Raw genomic sequence first — 19,236 nt, 5'->3', positions numbered from 1 at the left:
GGGGAGCCATAAGGACCATATGGAAAGCAGATTAATAGGGGGGGTGCGGTTGCATTCCTGCTCCCTACTGTGCGAGTGCATAGCTGGGATTCCTCAGGCAGACTGCAGCACGCAAGAATCCGAGGAAGGAAGGAAAGGAGGAGATGTGTGAAGGGAAGGAACATGGGGCGATGCAGGAAAAGGCCATGGCAGAGCAGAATAAGTGTGTCACTATCAGCTAGAATATCAGGATACAGCCCTAATGTAAAGCCACGCTGCCCCCAGGTAAAACCAAGATGGCAGAGATGTTAGGTGTTGATGCCCAAGGCTGTGGCACTTCATCCTGGTATGGATAGCACAGAGTATTCTTGTTAATTGGACTTCCAGGATAAAACTGATTGAATGTTACTAATCTGTGCAGGAAGTACACGGACCACTGCATAAAGGGCAATTACCTTATGTTATGTAAGAAAGACTGGGCAGCGCCACGCTCAGTGTTACCCTGCAGGCACCATCTGCATGTATGTGTCTGCAGCGATGCCGCACAGCATTGCAATAATTCACTTTTGCAAAGCATTGACAAGAGGCACATTGGAGGGAGACGCAGCTTCTGTCTTGGGTCCGGAATAAGACTCCCTGCAACTTATCAGTGAGCTCCACAAAACTCATATTGAAATGGTAGTAATCATAGAGGAGGGGGGATGCAGCTTCCCTCCTAGGTGAGGAGGTAGGAGAAATCTGGATGGTTTGGATCTGATGATAGAAGTTTCTACCAATGTATGCGCAAACCTTTACTGCTGGGGTAAGTAGTCGGGTTCTGATGGGAATGTCAGATTGAGATCCGGTGATCCATTGTGGCAGTTTGTAACATTAGGCTGTAGTCACACTAGCGTATAGTATTGGATGCGATGTACGAAGGACCCTGCTCTGCTGCGAGCAGGAGTGGAATGTCAGTGCTCTGTGCTCCGATCCTCTCACATGAGCGAATGACAGAATCGGTGTGGAGAAGACTGAGAAAGTAATTTCTCAATCTCCTTCATTGCCTGTCTGTGTATAGCGAACTGCACTGGGATGACAGCGGAGTGCAGTCCGATGTTTCACACGCCCCCATAGACTTGTATGGGTGCGTGTGATCCAAGTCTTGCTGCAATTCTGAGCACGCTGCGACTGTTTTCCCATGCCAGATCAGCATGAGAAAATAATAGATCTGCACTGCCCCATAGTATAACACTGGGCCGATTGCTGTGGGATAAAACATCGTACAGCACCCAGCCGTGTAATACTCTTGTGTAAGCGAGGCCTTAGTGCAAGGATTGGATACTAAACCTGCTTTTTTTTTTTACTAATCTGCTTTTCTTTTTTACCTTTTCTGTTTCTTTCTTCCTTGTATCCCTTTAACACCCCCTCTACCCCACCCAGTACAAGTCTGTTTTCCGCTCCTACTCCCAGGATTTTGCCCCACACAGCCCAGCACCTGCCTTGCCCCTGCTGAATCCTACCATATTTTACTCTTCCCGCTTCTCCCCGGTCCTCCCGGACGCAGTGCCCCCTCCTCCGGCTCCTCCCTGCCCTCCAACCGTGCCCTCCTCTCAGGGTGTCGGCTCCTGCGGGACCCCTCCTGCCTGCCTTCCTTTTGAGCCTCCTTTCTCCAGCTCTCTGCAGACACCAGTGGTGAGAACGGGAGCGGGCTCGACCGGATAGATTTATGTGTGGGGGGGCATTTGTGAATGGCAGTCCTGCTTCTGTCAGTGTCATCACCCCTGTGCTGCCGCTGTCATTGCTTCGCCATGTGTCTGTGCCTGCTCATTGCTGTCATGTAATAACCATGTGCATCGTCACCTCCAGGTCAGAGCAGTGTCGTGGTGTGGACCCAACAGGGGATTTTATAAGGGACCCTCTAATGTCAGCTAACAGCTGGTACTGAATGCTTCACACCCTCTGACAGCCTCTTTTATTTGTTGTATTGCAGAGGGATATGTCGCCGAGCCCTCTGCAATAATATGGCAGCTCCGCATTCACGTTACCACTACAGGGTGGTCTTAGGATTATACTGGGGGATGCTTCTCTAGACTCAACTATTACATCAGGCACCACATACACAGATCTGCAGCCTGCTACCATGAGACAGACAGACAGCTATGGCAAAAATTAAGAGACCACTGCAAAATTTTAATTTTGTCTGATTTTTCTCTTTATAGGTATATTTTTGAGTAAAATGTAAATTTCTCTTTTATTCTATAAACTACTGACAACATGTCTCCGAATTTCCAAGCACTAAATTTTGTATTTATTTTCAGAAAACGAGAAATGGTCAAAAAAAAATTCAGTGCTTGCAGACCTCAAATAATGCTAAGAAAACAAGTTCATAATTATGTAGAAATAACAATACTAATGTTGTAACTCAGGAAGAGTTCACAAATCAATATTTTGTGGAATAACCATGATTTTTAATCACAGCTGTCATGCGTCTTGGCATGCTTTCCACCAGTCTTTCACACTGCTTTTAGGTGACCTTATGCCACCCCTGGTGCAAAAATGTAAGCAGTTCTTTGTTTGATGGCTTGTGACTATCCATCTTCCTCTTGATTACATTCCAGAGGTTTTCAATGGGGCTCAGGTCTGGAGATTGGGCTGGCCATGACAGGGATTTGATGTGGTGGTCCTTCATCCACACATTGATTGACCTAGCTGTGTGGCATGGTGCATTGTCCTGCTGGAAAAACCAGTCCTCAGAGTTGGGGAACATTGCCTGAGCAGAAGGAATCAACTGTTTTTCCAGGATAACCTTGTATGCGGCTTGATTCATACGTCCTTCACAAAGATTAACCTGCCCAATTCCAGCCTTGCTGAAGCATCCCCAGATCATCACCGATCCTTCAACAAATTTCACAGTGGGTGCAAGACACTTTGTCTTGTACGCCTCTGCAGGTCTCCGTGTAACCATTAGATGACCAGATGTTGGGCAAAGCTGACAATTAGACTGATCAGAGAAGATTACCTTACTCCAGTCCTCTATGGTCCAATCCTTACGGTCTTTGGCAAACTTCAGCCTGGCTCTGCTTTGCTTCTCATTGATAAAAAGCTTTTTTCTAGCTTTCCATGACTTGAGCCCTGCCTCTAGGAGCCTGTTACGAACTGTTCTTGCTGTGCACTTCATCCCAGCTGCCACTTGCCATTCCTTTTGTAGGTCACTTGATGTCATCCTGCGGTTGCTGAGTGATATTCTAATAAGATGACGGTCATATCGGTCAGTGGAGAGTTGTTTTTGCCCTCTGCCGGTTTGTAGCATTGTTGTCCCCAATGTCTGCTGCTTGACCTTGTTGTAGTGGACTGCCATTTTAGAAACTTTAAAGATGGAGGCACCATGACGCTCACTGTATCCCTCTGCTAGTAAAGCCAGAATTGAGCCCTTCGTTTCCTCATTTAAGACTTTTCAACTTCTTTGGCATGGTTAAAGGTTATTTTTTTTATTCCTATTACTTTTGGGATATTACTAGCACTTGTTTTGCCATCCAGCTTGTCCTATTGCAGGAGGATTGTGAACACCACAGCAGGGTTTTTTATACTTTGCTTCGTTAAATAAGATTTGGTTTAGGTGATCACCTAATCAGAAGCCCATTAAGTAGGATGAGGTGTACTCTGGTTGGAATTCAACTGACACAAATGGAATGTTTGTCGGACATGTAGAGAAGCTGATTTTTTTTTTTATAAAACTGTGCAGTGGTCTCTTAATTTCTGCCAGAGCTGTATATGTCACATGATTTAATCTCTATAATATTTAACTCCTTATGGGGCTCCTATAATCCACTGAAATTGTGCACAGCGCAGGCTGTTATGTTCCCCCAACATAGGACTATGGGACTTACTGGAAGGTAGTATTGGTTGTGCTTTGTATTATTGGCTGTTAATGGAGTGTATCCACCTGCTGTTTCAGTGAACAACCAGCAGAATAGTGAGTGCAGCTCTGGAGTATAATACAGGGTGTAACACAGGATAAGTGCTGTAATGTATGTACACAGGACTGTACCAGGACAATAGTGAGTGCAGCTCTGGAGTATAATACATGATGTAACTCAGGACCAGTAATGTGTGTATATACACAGTGACTGCTCCAGCAGAATAGTGAGCACAGCTCTGGAGTACAATACATGATGTAACTCAGGACCAGTACAGGATAAGTAATGTGTGTACACAGTGACTGCACCAGCAGAATAGTGAGTGCAGCTCTGGGGTATTATACAGGATGTAACTCAGGATCAGTACAGGATAAATAAGGTATGTACACTGTGACAATATGTTTTAGGTACATTAATCTTATATACAGCTGGGCCCTCGCTTTGGTTTGAGTGCAGGCGACCTTCCCTTTTCTGATAGGATTTGCACTTGTCATGAACCCCACAGTCAGACATGTAATAGAGACATCCGCCAAAAATTCCCTCTTCCCACCATAGAGTGAAAATGCAAGTGATGAGACGGGAGATGGGGAATACGTCAACCTGTATTCCTCTGGGCAAAGAAACGGAGATCCCCAGTCCTGTGATGGTGTAAGTAAAAGACGAGCGTGAAAAAAGGGCACAGGGGGGATTAAAACTAAAACCCTGTCCTCTGCATGCTCAGTATTTACGCATGCCACTCTGACCTCCCGCTGCACCAGACCTGTGCACCGCATGACCGTCTCTAAACTCCGCTGCCAACCTTACCCCTACACTAACCTCTGACGCCAGGATTATAAGACGCCCATGCATCTAATAACATTAACTTTTTTGTGCACGTTCTACCCATATTTGACTGACACCATTGTATCATCAAAAATGTGATATTAACTGCTCTTCAGTTCTAGAGGCTGCTCCATGTCCTGTCCATATATACAGCCAGACTAGTCTGTATAGTGGCACGTGTCTGTGGGGTCATCAGGCCCATAACTATCTGTGACATACATTTTCATCACAAGTCACCTGTGTGGTGTATGAAACAAGTTGAGGAGCTGAGCCTACTCTCTACTGGACAAATGCCAGCTGTGTTATACAGCCGCCACCTGCTGGTTACAGCAGCCACCGGAGTGAGGTGTTCAGCCTCCCAATCACAGGGAGCTGATGGCTTATTATGGCAGGCCGGGCGCCTGCTGAAGGCTCCTCTCACTGCCATCTTTGTGCTCCTATGAAGCCCGGCTGCTGGCAGTATAGTGGAATGCTGTAGCATTGATATATAAAGTGTAAGGGATCAAACGATTGAAGGCTTAATTCCCCTATGGGAACTGAGCTAAAAGTAAACGAAAAATAATATATTTAAGTATCCCCCATTTTACCGCAAATAAAGGATAAAAAGAAAAAGCGTATTTGGCATCTTTATGTCCGTAAAAGTCTGCTCTATCAAAATTTATAAAATTATTTAAACTATTTGGCAGCTAAAAGAAAAAATAAACTCAAGAATTGCTATTTTATGATCTCTGTATTTGCTTTTCATTGTAGTGGCGGTTTTTTTCTTGTTTTTTTTAAGCAATCAAAATGTTAGGTTTTGATACTGTTCTAGGGTTACATACATCTCGGCACTGAAAAGTGTAGAAAAAGTGTATTCATCAAAATTTAAAAAAAATCAAAGACAGGATGGTCCGCAAGCAATGCGTTTTGAATTCGGTGGTTCAAGCTTGACAAAGAACAACCGTATTCGAAACGCGTTGCTTGCGGACATCCTGTTTGTGGGTTTTTTTGGTTTGTTTTTTGTTGTGTTTTTTTTTTAAGGAATAAATAGACTATTACCAGAAGTTCGAATTCTTTTCACTTTTTATTTTTACATTTCCAACACAAGTGGTCGGCACACTGGATCCTCATAAACTTCAATGGTGGAGCTTTACCTTTCTCTATTCCCCCCCCCCCCTCCTTGACTGACACAAAAATGAAGCCCTCACATGGGGCAGAAAAATGGCAGCGAACAATTTTTTTTCTCATAAAGTTCTGATTTTTTTTTTTTTTTTTCTTTAACCACTAAAAAACCCATTATAAACTTGTCAACTCCATAGTCGCGCTGATCTGGAGAATCACGTTACCATGTTGTTTTTATTGCACAATGAACGCCAGAAAAACAAAATCTTAAATGCAATGGTGGATTTCCACTTTTACTTTCACCATTTCACCCCTATTGTATTTTTTTTCCTCACCTTTCTTTACATTATATGGTTAATGTGATGTCAATTAAAATGGCAACTCGCCCAAAAAAAAAAAAATCCTTCATACAGCTACAATGATAGAACAATGGGTGAAAAAAATCCCTCTTAGGAAAAAGGAGTTAAAGAAAAATGTAAGAAAAAACCCCGGAATCTTGCCTGAGCATGAAGGGGTTAATGTAGATCACTTATCCCACAACCTGTGACTCTTCAGCTGGTCTAAATGTACAGTTCCCAGCATGCCCCTGGCTGGAAATTGTATTTGTCCAAGAAGTCGAGAGAGCGGTTTTGGGTCACTAATGTAAATGGTCATTGGGTTTCACCAATGTTTTCCACCGTAAAAATGGCCCTGCTAGATGTTCTACGATGTGATTAGATCTGGATGTGACATTTCCACACATGACGGCACCCATGTGAGCTGTTTGACAGCAGGATAGATCCCATATTCTATGTTGCCCCCGGTTACCACTCTGATACATTTGTATCCAGTGCAGCACAGTTCCGCTGTATCTCATAGCAACCTGCACATCCACAGGAACTTGTAAGATGATGCCTGTTTCCCTGCAGGGACTCCCAATTGTTATTCGCTACCCCACACCTCGGCTAATAATAGGCTCCTTCCTGGGAGTGCTAATCATCCGTACATAGCTCCAGCTGCAGCCAATTATACCTATGTGGATTGCTGCTGTGAGAAGGGGACTGAGAGGTCCATCCAGTGCAGCTGTTCTCCTGAGGCTCCACACCTCGCACCTCATTGTCGTATTTGCGTTTGCTTACTTGACTATTGGACGGCTATAATGCCTAAAATGGCTGCACGTCAATGCATCATAACCTTCCTTCTAATGATCCTTAATCCTGCTGTGGGGCTACTAGGAGATCTGTGGTGGGGACTGCGACCACACAGAAAAGGGATCTGGCCCTAGGGTCAGGATGGGCCGGGGTGATCTTGCACTAGGTGGACGGTCCAGATATTATCCGGTAACTTGGCTCCGGTTGCATCTCCACTTGATTGGATGTGGCGGTTGTCTGCAGCTCCACACCCATCATCTCCTGATGACACCGCTTGTGCATTGTGATTGTGCTTGCTAGTGTGTGCAGATCTCTCACTACCCACTGCTTCTGTTAACATGGCGCTTTCAGGGCTCTTGTGCTTCATCTATTTAGCATCTGCACATGTTGTCCTTTATATATTTGTGGGTTTTTTGGGAAGGCATGGGAAGTGGAAAGTGGGGGTGTCTTAGATAACAAAGTCTTTGGGGGTAGTCGCTGCTTAATGACCTACAACATGTTACTTTCTAGCATTTCTGCATGCTGAGAGTTGTAGTTTTGCAACAGCTAGGTAACAACATGCTGATGGTCATTGATGTAGTTGATGCTGAACTGTCCTCAGACCATTGACTGGGATTTGGCATAAACAGCAGCCTGTAGTGTGCAGGGGAGAGTGGTTCTGATGTACGTTGTGTGAGGTATGACTGTGTTTGCTGTGCTATGATCCCAGTGTCATCCATTAATGATGGTGCACGATCTAGGGGCATCCCTGGATGCTGGTACTGAAGTCTGTTTTAGTACCATAAACATTTGCGATAATTTAAGGAGATCCACGTTGAATATGCTTTGTTCCCCGCCCATCCGTAGGGAGCAGTTCAGCTCTTGCCAGGACTCCCTTAACTCACTGATGTCTTGTTCCTCTGCAGGAATCGCCTCTGCCTGGAGAAGGACACCAAAGAGCCTCATTGCATCCCTGTGTGCCAGGCAGCGAGAACCATGAGTCCACAGAAAGGTACCTGGGGCAGCACTGCCCTACTCTTGTTAAAGGAGGTCTCTGATTATATGAGGGGGGGAAAAAAACTCTTTCAAATCCTCACACTTCTCAACATCTCTGCTTGCTTTTTTTTCTTTCACCCAGAGTTTGCAGACATGATGCTTTTCAAAGCAGAGAGTCTGGCGCATTGTGTCCACCTCGATTGAGCTAAACTCATCAGCAGCATCTCTATCTTGCGGGTTTGCTACAATGAATCCAGAAGGATTATTATTCGCTGCATGGACTTTATGTCCACTGTTTGCAAGCAGAGATATTGATATAGTCTGCTCAGAAGTTGCTGAACCTTTTGTTATGCCTCAGTAACAAAAACTTAAAAGTTTATTAAAAGGGTTTTCCAAGGCGCCTTACCTGTCTCCAGGTCAAGCCGGGTATTGCATCTCAGCTTCATCGGTGCAGAACTGCAGTATCTTTTGGAAAGGGTGTTTTTTTTTTTTTTTTTTCCCAAAAATTTTTGACACCCTCCTCGAAGGCCTACTTGCGTATTACCATTGTGTTGCATATTACCGTACTTTGTGCGTTTTTTGCAGAATAAAGAGGACAGTACATTCGCAGATTTCCAGACGCTTTAATTTACCGTGCTCCTCATTCTGTGAGCCACCATGACAGCGCCGGCTTCTCCTCACCGCCGAACGTCAGATATAATTACTGTTATTTTCCAGCCGGCAGCACATGCTAATTATGGATCCTTAATAAGCCCCTATTGATGGAGGTGACCAAGACAGCCTTTGTATGTACATCAAAGGAACGCAAGCGGCCTTGACTCTGCAGACAACGTGCTATCTAGAAAATAGGAGTTTGTATCTCCTGTCACCTCTGAATTGTACCATTGTCTGCACTGATGCATGCAGGGGCGAGTAAAGGGGCGAAATCAGTGAGCGTATCCCGAAATATAAGCCAAGTACAAAGAATATAACTGAGGAGACCTTGGAGACGTACACCACACAGCCACAATGATCTGCGTCCATCCTGAGAGTTTTAGTGCATCAGTCTGGAGTCCACAAAGGATTGTCTGGACTAGGTCCTGTTGTGAGAAACGTTCGCTCAGGATATCATTCTTTAATAAAAGCTGAGTTTTTGGAAAAGATTTGAGGTTTGTTTTATTAATTTGCATTTATGTTTATCGTTAGACCACCAAACTCTACAGAAGGACCCGATGAGGAGGAGCAGGAAGCTGAAGAGAGTGAGGAAGCAGATGAGTTGTCACTGGTTGATCACAGTGAAATCATGGCCAGGCTCACGCTGAAGCAGGAGGTAATTGTAGTGAGGCAGTGATGGGAGCCGGTATTATAGGTTATATAGAGATATACTCCTCAAGCCTGACACCGAATAATGAATACAACCACGGATATCAGCCGCTAGGAGGCTAGAAATCCCATTCAGCAAGTCAATTTGATCATCACTACCATTTTTCTTATTTCTTCAGGGTGATGATGGCCCAGATGTGAGGGGTGGCTCTGGGGACATCTTACTTGTGCATGCCACAGAGACAGATCGTAAAGGTGAGAAGTTTTCCAATAACTCCACTGTCCACATAGAAAAAAGGCTAAAATTGCCAATGTCTGCAGAAGGCTGTGTGTAAGATCAGGTTTATATCTGCAGTTACATCCTGTATTATACTCCAGAGCTGCACTCGCTATTCTGCTGTAGTCACTTCTTATGTTGAGGCTTTCTCGGTCTCTCCACAGATTTGGTTCTGTACTGCGAGGCCTTCTTGACCACCTACCGGACATTCATCTCGCCCGAGGAGCTGATACAAAAACTGCAGTATAGATATCCTTCCAACTGTCTTTACCCCACTATACAGTCAGGTTTTCATCACATATTGAAAACCTGACGGACCCCAGTATGTGTCTTTGGGATGCGTCATGGCTCCATTATGAGCAGAGACTACTACTCCCATCATCCCATGGTCACTTTTATACACTGTCAGACACTTTTGATTTTTATTTTTTCTTTGACCACTGTGAACATATGAGAGATTCTGCCACTTCCAGGACACGTTCAAGCAGCGAGTGAGCAAGAACACGTTCTTCGTGCTGGTGAGAGTGGTGGACGAGCTGTGGTAAGTGACTTTGAGAGGGTGCTGAAGCTAGCGTCTCCCCTCTAGTGCTAATCTGCACCATGTAAAGTATATTAGGAAGTGGCTGAACTCTTCATGTACCAGGATTGACCCTGCAGTTTCCTCCTCTTCTGTTTTCCCGCCAGCTTGGTGGAGCTCACAGACGACATCCTGAAGCTGCTGATGGAGCTGGTGTTTCGGCTGGTGTGTAAGGGGGAGCTCAGCCTGGCTCGGGTGCTGCGGAAGAACATCCTAGAGAAAATGGACAACAAGAGAATGCAACACCATTGCAATTCTGCCATCAGACCGCTCGCTTCCCGGGGAGTGGCTGCGAGGTGCGATAGTCTCCTAACCAAAAGTTGCAGTCTCTTATATATGGACTTGGCAAATCGCTATTCTGACTTATATATTACATTTATGTATTGGTCCCTATTACAAACGCTTCTTGCATTACTTTTTCCACCATGCCGTACACTCCAGTTTTGGTCCATTAGGTCACAGCTGTGATCACTGATGATAGAAATCAAACTCCACTGTTCCTCATGCTCTACACTGCAGTTTTGCTTTCTGATTGTCAAACACAAGCTGAGCATATGTCAAGTGACTGGACAGATCATTGCCTTGAAGGTCGATGTATTGCAGTTTATTTTGTTTCCTATTGAGCTGCACAGACTTTACCACCAGGGGTCTTTAACTCTTCAATATATAACGAAGTCTTAAAGCAGGGTTCCCCAACTCCAGTCCTCAAGGCCCACCAACAGATCATGTTTTCAGGATTTCCTTTGTATTGCACAGGTGAAGCAATTATCACCTGAGCAATACTAAGGAAATCCTGAAAACATAAACTGTTGGTGGGCCTTGAGGACTGGAGTTGGGGAAGACTTAAAGGGTCCAGCTCCACTCACTTTTACAGCAGGAGATAAGCAAAGTTTATGATGTTGCATCTGCACATACAGTTGTAGCCAAAAGTATTGACACCCCTGCAATTTTGTCAGATAATACTCAGTTTCTTACTGAAAATGATTGCAAGCACAAATTCTTTGGTATTATTATCTTCATTTAATTTGTCTTAAATGAAAAAACACAAAAAGAATTGTCCTAAAGCCAAATTGGATATAATTCCACACCAAACATAAAAAAGAGGGTGGACAAAAGTATTGGCACTGTTCAAAAAAATCATGTGATGCTTCTCTAATTTGTGTAATTAACAGCACCTGTAACTTACCTGTGGCACCTAACAGGTGTTGGCAATAACTAAATCACACTTGCAGCCAGTTGACATGGATTAAAGTTGACTCAACCTCTGTCCTGTGTCCTTGTGTGTACCACATTGAGCATGGAGAAAAGAAAGAAGAACAAAGAACTGTCTGAGGACTTGAGAAACCAAATTGTGAGGAAGCATGAGCAATCTCAAGGCTACAAGTCCATCTCCAAAGACCTGAATGTTCCTGTGTCTACCGTGCGCAGTGTCATCAAGAAGTTTAAAGCCCATGGCACTGTGGCTAACCTCCCTAGATGTGGACGGAAAAGAAAAATTGACAAGAGATTTCAACGCAAGATTGTGCGGATGTTGGATAAAGAACCTCGACTAACATCCAAACAACTTCAAGCTGCCCTGCAGTCCGAGGGTACAACAGTGTCAACCCGTACTATCCGTCGGCGTCTGAATGAAAAGGGACTGTATGGTAGGAGACCCAAGAAGACCCCACTTCTTACCCCGAGACATAAAAAGCCAGGCTGAAGTTTGCCAAAACTTACCTGAAAAAGCCTAAAACGTTTTGGAAGAATGTTCTCTGGTCAGATGAGACAAAAGGACAGCTTTTTGGGCAAAAGCATCAACATAGAGTTTACAGGAGAAAAAAAAAAGAGGCATTCAAAGAAAAAAACACGGTCCCTACAGTCAAATATGGCGGAGGTTCCCTGATGTTTTGGGGTTGCTTTGCTGCCTCTGGCACTGGACTGCTTGATTGTGTGCATGGCATTATGAAGTCTGAAGACTACCAACAAATTTTGCAGCATAATGTAGGGCCCAGTGTGAGAAAGCTGGGTCTCCCTCAGAGGTCATGGGTCTTCCAGCAGGACAATGACCCAAAACACACTTCAAAAAGCACTAGAAAATGGTTTGAGAGAAAGCACTGGAGACTTCTAAGGTGGCCAGCAATGAGTCCAGACCTGAATCCCATAGAACACCTGTGGAGAGATCTAAAAATGGCAGTTTGGAGAAGGCACCCTTCTAATATCAGGGACCTGGAGCAGTTTGCCAAAGAAGAATGGTCTAAAATTCCAGCAGAGCATTGTAAGAAACTCATTGATGGTTACCGGAAGCGGTTGGTCGCAGTTATTTTGGCTAAAGGTTGTGCAACCAAGTATTAGGCTGAGGGTGCCAATACTTTTCTCTGGCCCATTTTTGGAGTTTTGTGTGAAATGATCAATGTTTTGCTTCATTTTCTTTTGTGTTTTTTCATTTAAGACAAATTAAATGAAGATAATACCAAAGAATTTGTGTTTGCAGAAATTTTCAGGAAGAAACTGAGTATTATCTGACAAAATTGCAGGGGTGTCAATACTTTTGGCCACAACTGTATCAAGGATATATCCCTGCATTTGTGAGCAAGAAGTGAAGCAACGCCGGACAACCCCTTTAACAACTGACTGACATAGGACATAATATAGATCTTACATATTTTGCAGTTCATTAAGTAAAGCTCAAACGCCCGCAGGTTTAAGTTCCCTAAGGGGACTAAAAGATAAAGTAAAATACTAAAAAGTTTTTAAAAATATAGAAAAGTTTCAGTCAGTGCCCCCTTTAAAATTAAAGAGAATATCGGTCCTATTCAGTATCGCTGCGTCTATAAAAGTCCAATATATTTAATTAAATGAATCACTAAGGCCTCTTTCACACTTCAGTTATTTGCATCAGTTATAATCCGCCAAAAGGCAGACAAGCAGAGAGAGAGAATTTTTTTTGTCCGGCACACAGACAGAATTTGGGGTTAATTCAGTGTCTGGAGGATCCGCCGGCCAAAAAAACGTTGCAAGCTCCGTTTGGAAATCTTTGAGGATGTTGATGGACACTAACATTGTGGCGGATCCTCACAAAAACGGATGCAACAGACGGCAATCAGTCAGGATCCGCCAATAATGAAAGTCAATGGGGAAAAAAACGGATCCGCAAACAAAAATTGCGGATCCGTTTTTTTTCAAATTTGGCGGATCTTGACTGACAAAAACGGAAGTGTGAAAGAGGCCTAAGGTAGATGCCAAAATGAGAGAAAAATCAAAACTACAGATTTTTTTTGTTTTTTGGCTACCGCACCTTGTGTAGAACTAAAATAAAAAGTGACTGAACAGCGTCCGCTCCCACATAAGAGACCAGATCCACCAATGGGAAAAATATAGCTACAGGTCTCAGAAAACTGCATTGGGTGTGTCATTACAAACTTCACTTTTTTTTCCTAACCAATAAAATAAATAATTAAAAAAACAAAAACCCTCACAAGTTTGGTCTCTGCAATCGTACTGAAGTGGAGAATCATGTTTCCAGGTGTTTTCCACTGCACAGTGAACTACAAATCTCAGAAGATTTTAAGATAGAGGAAAGCACCTGTTGGGTGGTTCTGATTGCTCTTTGCTTACACCATTGTGGCATAATCCTAGTCTTCTGGAATTTCAAACTTTAGAAGGGTGCTCTGATTGGGAGGCGAAGGGGGTGATGATGGTGGCACACATTCAGTCTAAAAATACATTAAAACAGTTTGAACAACTGCACACTGAATTTGACATTCCTCATAGTTTTTTCTACAGATTTTTACAGCTCCAGCATGCGTATGCAGCTCAAATCAAAACTAGAGATCTTAGTGTAGACCCTAATCCCTTGACAATGTTGGTGGGGGGCTTGGGCTCCAGAAGAGGACTGATTTCCTCCATCTATAGAATACTTCTCAATGCATTCCACGATAAGTACCCCCCTTTGCACCAAAACTAGATGGGAGGAAGATGTTGGCCAGCTCTCAGATGATCAATGGGACTGTGTGTTGCGTTCAGTGCCCTGTCTTTCCCTATCGGAGGCCCAGAGATTATCGCAGGTGTATCTAATACATAGGAAATATAAAACGCCTGCGTTCTTGCACAAAATCGCGATAAGGAGTGACTCGTGCTGCCCCCGATGTAGCCTACCTTATGCATATGTTCTGGGAGTGTCCTCGGCTTGGAAGGTTCTGGAATAATGTTCTGAATACGTTGGCAAGAGTTTATGGTACAAGATGGCTCCCTGATCCAAAGGTCTGTGTGCTAGGTATTATACCGGATAGTCCTGTGGAAGACCCACTGGTGAGATCGGTATGGCTAGAATTTTATATATAGCACGGAAAACTATTGCCTTGCACTGGAAGCAATCTGCACCCCCGACGGTAGAGGAGTTTATTAATAGAGTCAATAGTTCCATAAGGCTGGAAAAAGGAGTGAATATTAAAAGAAAAGCTATCGAAAAATTTGATAAAATCTGGAGCCCCTGGCTTAACACCCCGGGTTTGCCATCCCAAATTTTGCTGCTGGAGAATCTGTTCCCTATGCTTCGTTAATTATGGTACCCCTTGCTCCCTCTTGGTTCCATATGATCTCTTGCTTTATGAGTAGGTTTCATGAATGTCTATTGCTCATTTTGTACTTTGTGCCTGACTGTTCATAGTTCTATGCTGTACAAGTTTTGTCTTGTTTCATATTGTCCCCCTTAAGAATTTTTTTTTCTGCTATACATTTATAGGTCACATTCTAAGGGACCCACGGTTACATTAGTTATAATTTAATGATGATGGGGGGGTTGGGTTGGGTTGTGTATAAGAGGTATGTCTCAAATCTGTATGTTAAAACTATGTGTGCCTTGTTTCAATTTTTTTTAAGTTAAAACTGTTTAATAAAAATAATTTGATGTAAAAAGAAATCTCAGAAGATGAGCCGCGTATGGAGATGGAGATAAAAAAAGAATTATGACTTTTGGAAACCTGGAATAGTGAAAATTCTCTGTGGTGGAAAGAGGTTAAAATGGATCTCCCCAGGACTTCAGTCTTGTAATTTCTGGCTTCCTATTCTAGACCCGGGACCCTGCATGACTTCCACAGTCATGAAATTGCTGAGCAGTTGACACTTCTGGACGCAGAACTCTTCTACAAGATTGAGGTAAGGAACAATGATAATGGGGGTCTGCAGGGTCGCCACTTGTCATCGGGTGTAACCGTCTGCATTCACTTCAGATTCCGGAGGTCTTGCTATGGGCAAAAGAACAAAATGAGGAGAAGAGCCCAAACCTGACCCAGTTCACTGAGCATTTCAACAACATGTCCTACTGGTGAGAGCGGTGGGTGGTGGTGTGGAGGGATGGGTGCTCTATGTAATGTGGGTGCGGGTAATCCTACCCCTTCCTTCCCAGGGTGCGATCCATCATCATGCTGCAGGAGAAGGCGCAGGATCGCGAGCGGCTACTGCTAAAATTCATCAAAATTATGAAGGTAAGCGCTAATTTGTAATGACATCTGGGAGATGGCTGCAGCCTTGTGTGCGTAGGGTGAGTGTGCACTAGGGTGACCGCAAAAAATCGATGTCGGAATTTTGTCTGTCTGGACCCCACAAAATGATTCCCCTTTCCAGATATTGAGATAGCCAAAATTTGAGCTCGATCAAACGACGTTAACCCGTGCCGCTCGTCGCTCAAAGTTTGAAAAAATCCAAATTGAGGTATTTTAAGATTTAGGTATTTTGCATAGTCTGTTAGACTATAAAGAATGTGACAACAACATTGCAGAAATAGCCCTGACCAAATTTTCGAACCATTTGTGGTATTTGAATGCAGAGTTGGTGGGATTATCGTTTTTTGATCCCACCATTACAGACAATGAAAAGTTGTTAATGGCTAATAAATTGCTCAGTAGCACAGATGAACCATCAGAGCACGCTAGGGTTGTAAATCCAAAAGTTAGGAAAGAAAAATTAAAAGAGGTAGGAAGTAACCGACTTTAACGACCTTCTGACAAAAGATGAAGAACAAAAGCAATATGTCCTGCAAGTTGTAAGCAAATGCCGAGCATTATATTCTGACGTTTCAAAGACTACTTTAGCAAAAGCTCTAGAATAGATTAGATAACTATGTAAAATTATCAACTCATGTAGGTTAGCGTGCTCTGATGGTTCATCTGTGCTACTGAGCAATTTATTAGCCATTAACAACTTTTCATTGTCTGTAATGGTGGGATCAAAAAACGATAATCCCACCAACTCTGCATTCAAATACCACAAATGGTTCGAGAATTTGGTCAGGGCTATTTCTGCAATGTTGTTGTCACATTCTTTATAGTCTAACAGACTATGCAAAATACCTAAATCTTAAAATACCTCAATTTGGATTTTTTTCAAACTTTAAGCGACGAGCGGCACGGGTTAACGTCGTTTGATCGAGCTCAAATTTTGGCTCTCTCAATATCTGGAAAGGGGAATCGTTTTGTGGGGTCCAGACGAACAAGATTCTGACATTTTTTTCCCCCCCATATGAGATCCGGTCACCCTAGTGTGCACACTTTCCCGGTGTATTACTTCCCCCTGTTACCTCCTTGACCCACCCCTCTCCGTGCTCTATACAGAGGATTGCCGAGACTGGATACGACTATAGCAGACCCCCAGCTTTCAGAAACTCTACATCTCCATAGATTTTCAGGATGAAAGCAAGACTCTTGTTTTTCACTGTCGGTTAGCGGAGCCTTTGAGAATGACAAGTAGTTGAAATACAATGTTCATTAGAAAGTTTCAAAACTTTTTAGGCTAAACTTTACTATGTGACAGAGCCTTATTTTCGAGGCTTTATTTTTACATTTTGGTAATTTTTTTTTTTTTTTCTGCTCCTCAGCATCTGAGGAAGCTCAACAACTTCAACTCTTACCTCGCCATCCTGTCCGCCCTGGACTCTGCGCCCATCCGACGGCTGGAGTGGCAGAAGCAGACATCTGAGGTGAGTGTCCGGCTGCACCTTCAAGGACTGTGATGTGTGCCTCCTTCCTGCAGTTAATCCCATGTTCCTTTCCGCAGGGCCTTGCTGAGTACTGCACCCTTATCGACAGCTCCTCCTCCTTCCGGGCGTACCGGGCCGCACTCTCTGACGTCGAGCCCCCGTGTATACCGTACTTGTAAGTGACTGAATTAAAGGCTCTCTACAATCACCCGCTAGCTGTAAGGAGGGACGTCACCCACTGGACATTACCTTCTGATTTTGGGCAGTGCATGCACTCATTTACCATTGTCTTTGTTCCCAGGGGTCTGATCTTACAGGATCTCACCTTTGTGCACCTGGGTAATCCAGACCACATTGACGGGAAGGTGAACTTCTCCAAAAGATGGCAGCAATTCAACATCCTGGACAGCATGAGGCGATTCCAGCAGGTGTAAGTGATCGACCTGACCCCTTAGTACTGACAATGTTTGATGTGGGGTAAAGCACAGGTGATCTCGGCATTGCCTGGGTTTGCTCACATGTTGCCGTCATATTGCCTTTTTCTTTTGCTGAAATTTTTGCAGAATGCAGTAATTGCGCAAAAAATGCTGCAAAATATGCAAGGACTGCAGCATGTGACTAAATCTATATTGGTTTCAGGTGTTAGTGTCCACCCTACGTCACCATGAACAGGTAGAGGGGTTTTCTGTTTTAATTGACACATAATGAAAAGTTCAGCATGTTTTTAATACTGTGATTTAGTGGTGATCAAGATCTCTGCTAGCAGTCAGTGAATGTGATCATTAATGGCATTCACAGGCTTAACATGGAACTGCAGTTTTAGAAAATTTTCACACGTCATAGATACTTCTCATTAGGGTCTGGGTGCCAAGATACTCATAAAGAAGTAGGAGTGGGGGTCCGGAACCTGGACCCTCATGATGGAGCAAAATGGGGGTCTGCATCCTGAGACTGTCGTGAAGGAGCACAAGTTGGGGTCCGTATGCTGAGACCCTTATAAGTAGGAGTGGAGGTCAGGATCCTGAGACTCTCACGAAGGAGCAGAAGTGAGGGTGGGATCCACATCCTGAGACCCTTCTGAAAAATCAGAAATGGGGCCAGGGATTTCTGCACTGTTGCAAAGTTATCAAGATAGGAAAGATATGTGCTGATGTGTTTAGTTCAGAGTATTTTTCCAGACTGTAAACGCTCAGCTGTGAGAAGTATTAGGTTTGTACAGTGATGTTTTCATACACCAACTGCAAGCAGAGATCTGGAGAATGCCCCCAAAAAGGTAGCACTAAGTTTCTAAGAATGGTTCAGAAGTTATAAGGATTGCTTTGCCCTATTGTGGCACTAGCAGCATGGCCAATGCGTCTGATGCATTTATGACGACTTTGTCTCCCCAGTCATTATGAGATCCGGCGGAATGATGACATCATCTCTTTCTTCAATGACTTCAGCGACCACCTGGCCGAGGAAGCTTTATGGGAGCTGTCGCTGAAAATCAAACCTCGCAATGTCACGAGGCGAAAGACAGAGCGAGACGAGAAAACCTAAAGTAAGGATAAAAGGGCGATGCCGCCCTACGGACACTGAATATAGGGGATCTCCAACTGAAGGGGAAGATGAGACTGGTAGGGGACGGGTCATTTATTATGGTTTCCAGGGATGCAGCCTGCCCTCCCTGCTGCTGTTACCTGTCCTCGCCGATCACAGTGCTACGTGCTATCCGTTTACACAGCCATGGACGGGTAGACATATTGGATTTTGTGCGGTGACTTGTGAGGATCTCCCCAGAGAAGAAAGCATGGCTGACCGGACGCAAAGCCCAAAGTTATGCTCATTACCTTTCTTTTGTTTTTATTTTGGACGTTTTCCTCTGTGCCCCCAGCAAAGGGTGCTGCAGCTCCTGTAAATATAGCGTCCTGTTTTCAGGGGGGATTCGGCGCAATGTGACATGTATGATTGATTATAATTATATATTTTTTTTTTTATGCTTTTGCATGACAAGTATACAGAGACTGTGTGTAATGTACATAGAGGAACCTTGACAGACCAGCGATCTGTGCACTGGGAAAGTATCCAGGGGCCGCGGGGTCCGTCAACAGGAGGTCAAATAAATTTCAAAAATGGCTTTTGTTTTTCGCTGCCTGGGATTTCGCCACCTGTTGTCCTCCCCTCGTGATAATCGCCCCCAAATGTCAAAATTGTTAAATTAAATAAAAAGGAATACACTTTTA

At 43.9% G+C, this 19,236-nt stretch overlaps 1 protein-coding gene across 7 annotated transcripts in view; it reads left to right on the top strand.

Moving 5' to 3' along the window:
* Positions 1–19,236, top strand: part of RAPGEF1 (Rap guanine nucleotide exchange factor 1) — an 82,144-nt gene extending 62,908 nt beyond the window's left edge. For 3 of the 7 annotated variants that reach the window (XM_073555958.1, XM_073555957.1, XM_073555959.1), the window contains exons 12-26: positions 1,399–1,650; positions 4,431–4,523; positions 7,834–7,919; positions 9,089–9,212; positions 9,385–9,460; positions 9,647–9,735; positions 9,935–10,023; positions 10,167–10,355; positions 15,111–15,195; positions 15,270–15,364; positions 15,446–15,524; positions 16,913–17,014; positions 17,092–17,189; positions 17,316–17,444; positions 18,403–19,236. In XM_073555958.1, the coding sequence (XP_073412059.1) occupies positions 1,399–1,650; positions 4,431–4,523; positions 7,834–7,919; positions 9,089–9,212; positions 9,385–9,460; positions 9,647–9,735; positions 9,935–10,023; positions 10,167–10,355; positions 15,111–15,195; positions 15,270–15,364; positions 15,446–15,524; positions 16,913–17,014; positions 17,092–17,189; positions 17,316–17,444; positions 18,403–18,553 (1,737 nt within the window). In that variant the 3' untranslated portion in view covers positions 18,554–19,236. The remainder of the gene's footprint in view (positions 1–1,398; positions 1,651–4,430; positions 4,524–7,833; positions 7,920–9,088; positions 9,213–9,384; positions 9,461–9,646; positions 9,736–9,934; positions 10,024–10,166; positions 10,356–15,110; positions 15,196–15,269; positions 15,365–15,445; positions 15,525–16,912; positions 17,015–17,091; positions 17,190–17,315; positions 17,445–18,402) is intronic. The other 4 variants (XM_073555961.1, XM_073555963.1, XM_073555960.1 and 1 more) reach the window with 3 other exon arrangements.

This window comes from Dendrobates tinctorius, unplaced genomic scaffold (genome assembly GCF_039654945.1).
Source record: "Dendrobates tinctorius isolate UK_male_01 unplaced genomic scaffold, ASM3965494v1 ptg000231l, whole genome shotgun sequence".
In the NCBI taxonomy this organism is placed as follows: Eukaryota; Metazoa; Chordata; class Amphibia; order Anura; family Dendrobatidae; genus Dendrobates; species Dendrobates tinctorius.
The sequence above is the reverse complement of the archived record's forward strand: the minus strand, read 5'-3'. Positions and strand labels throughout refer to the sequence as shown.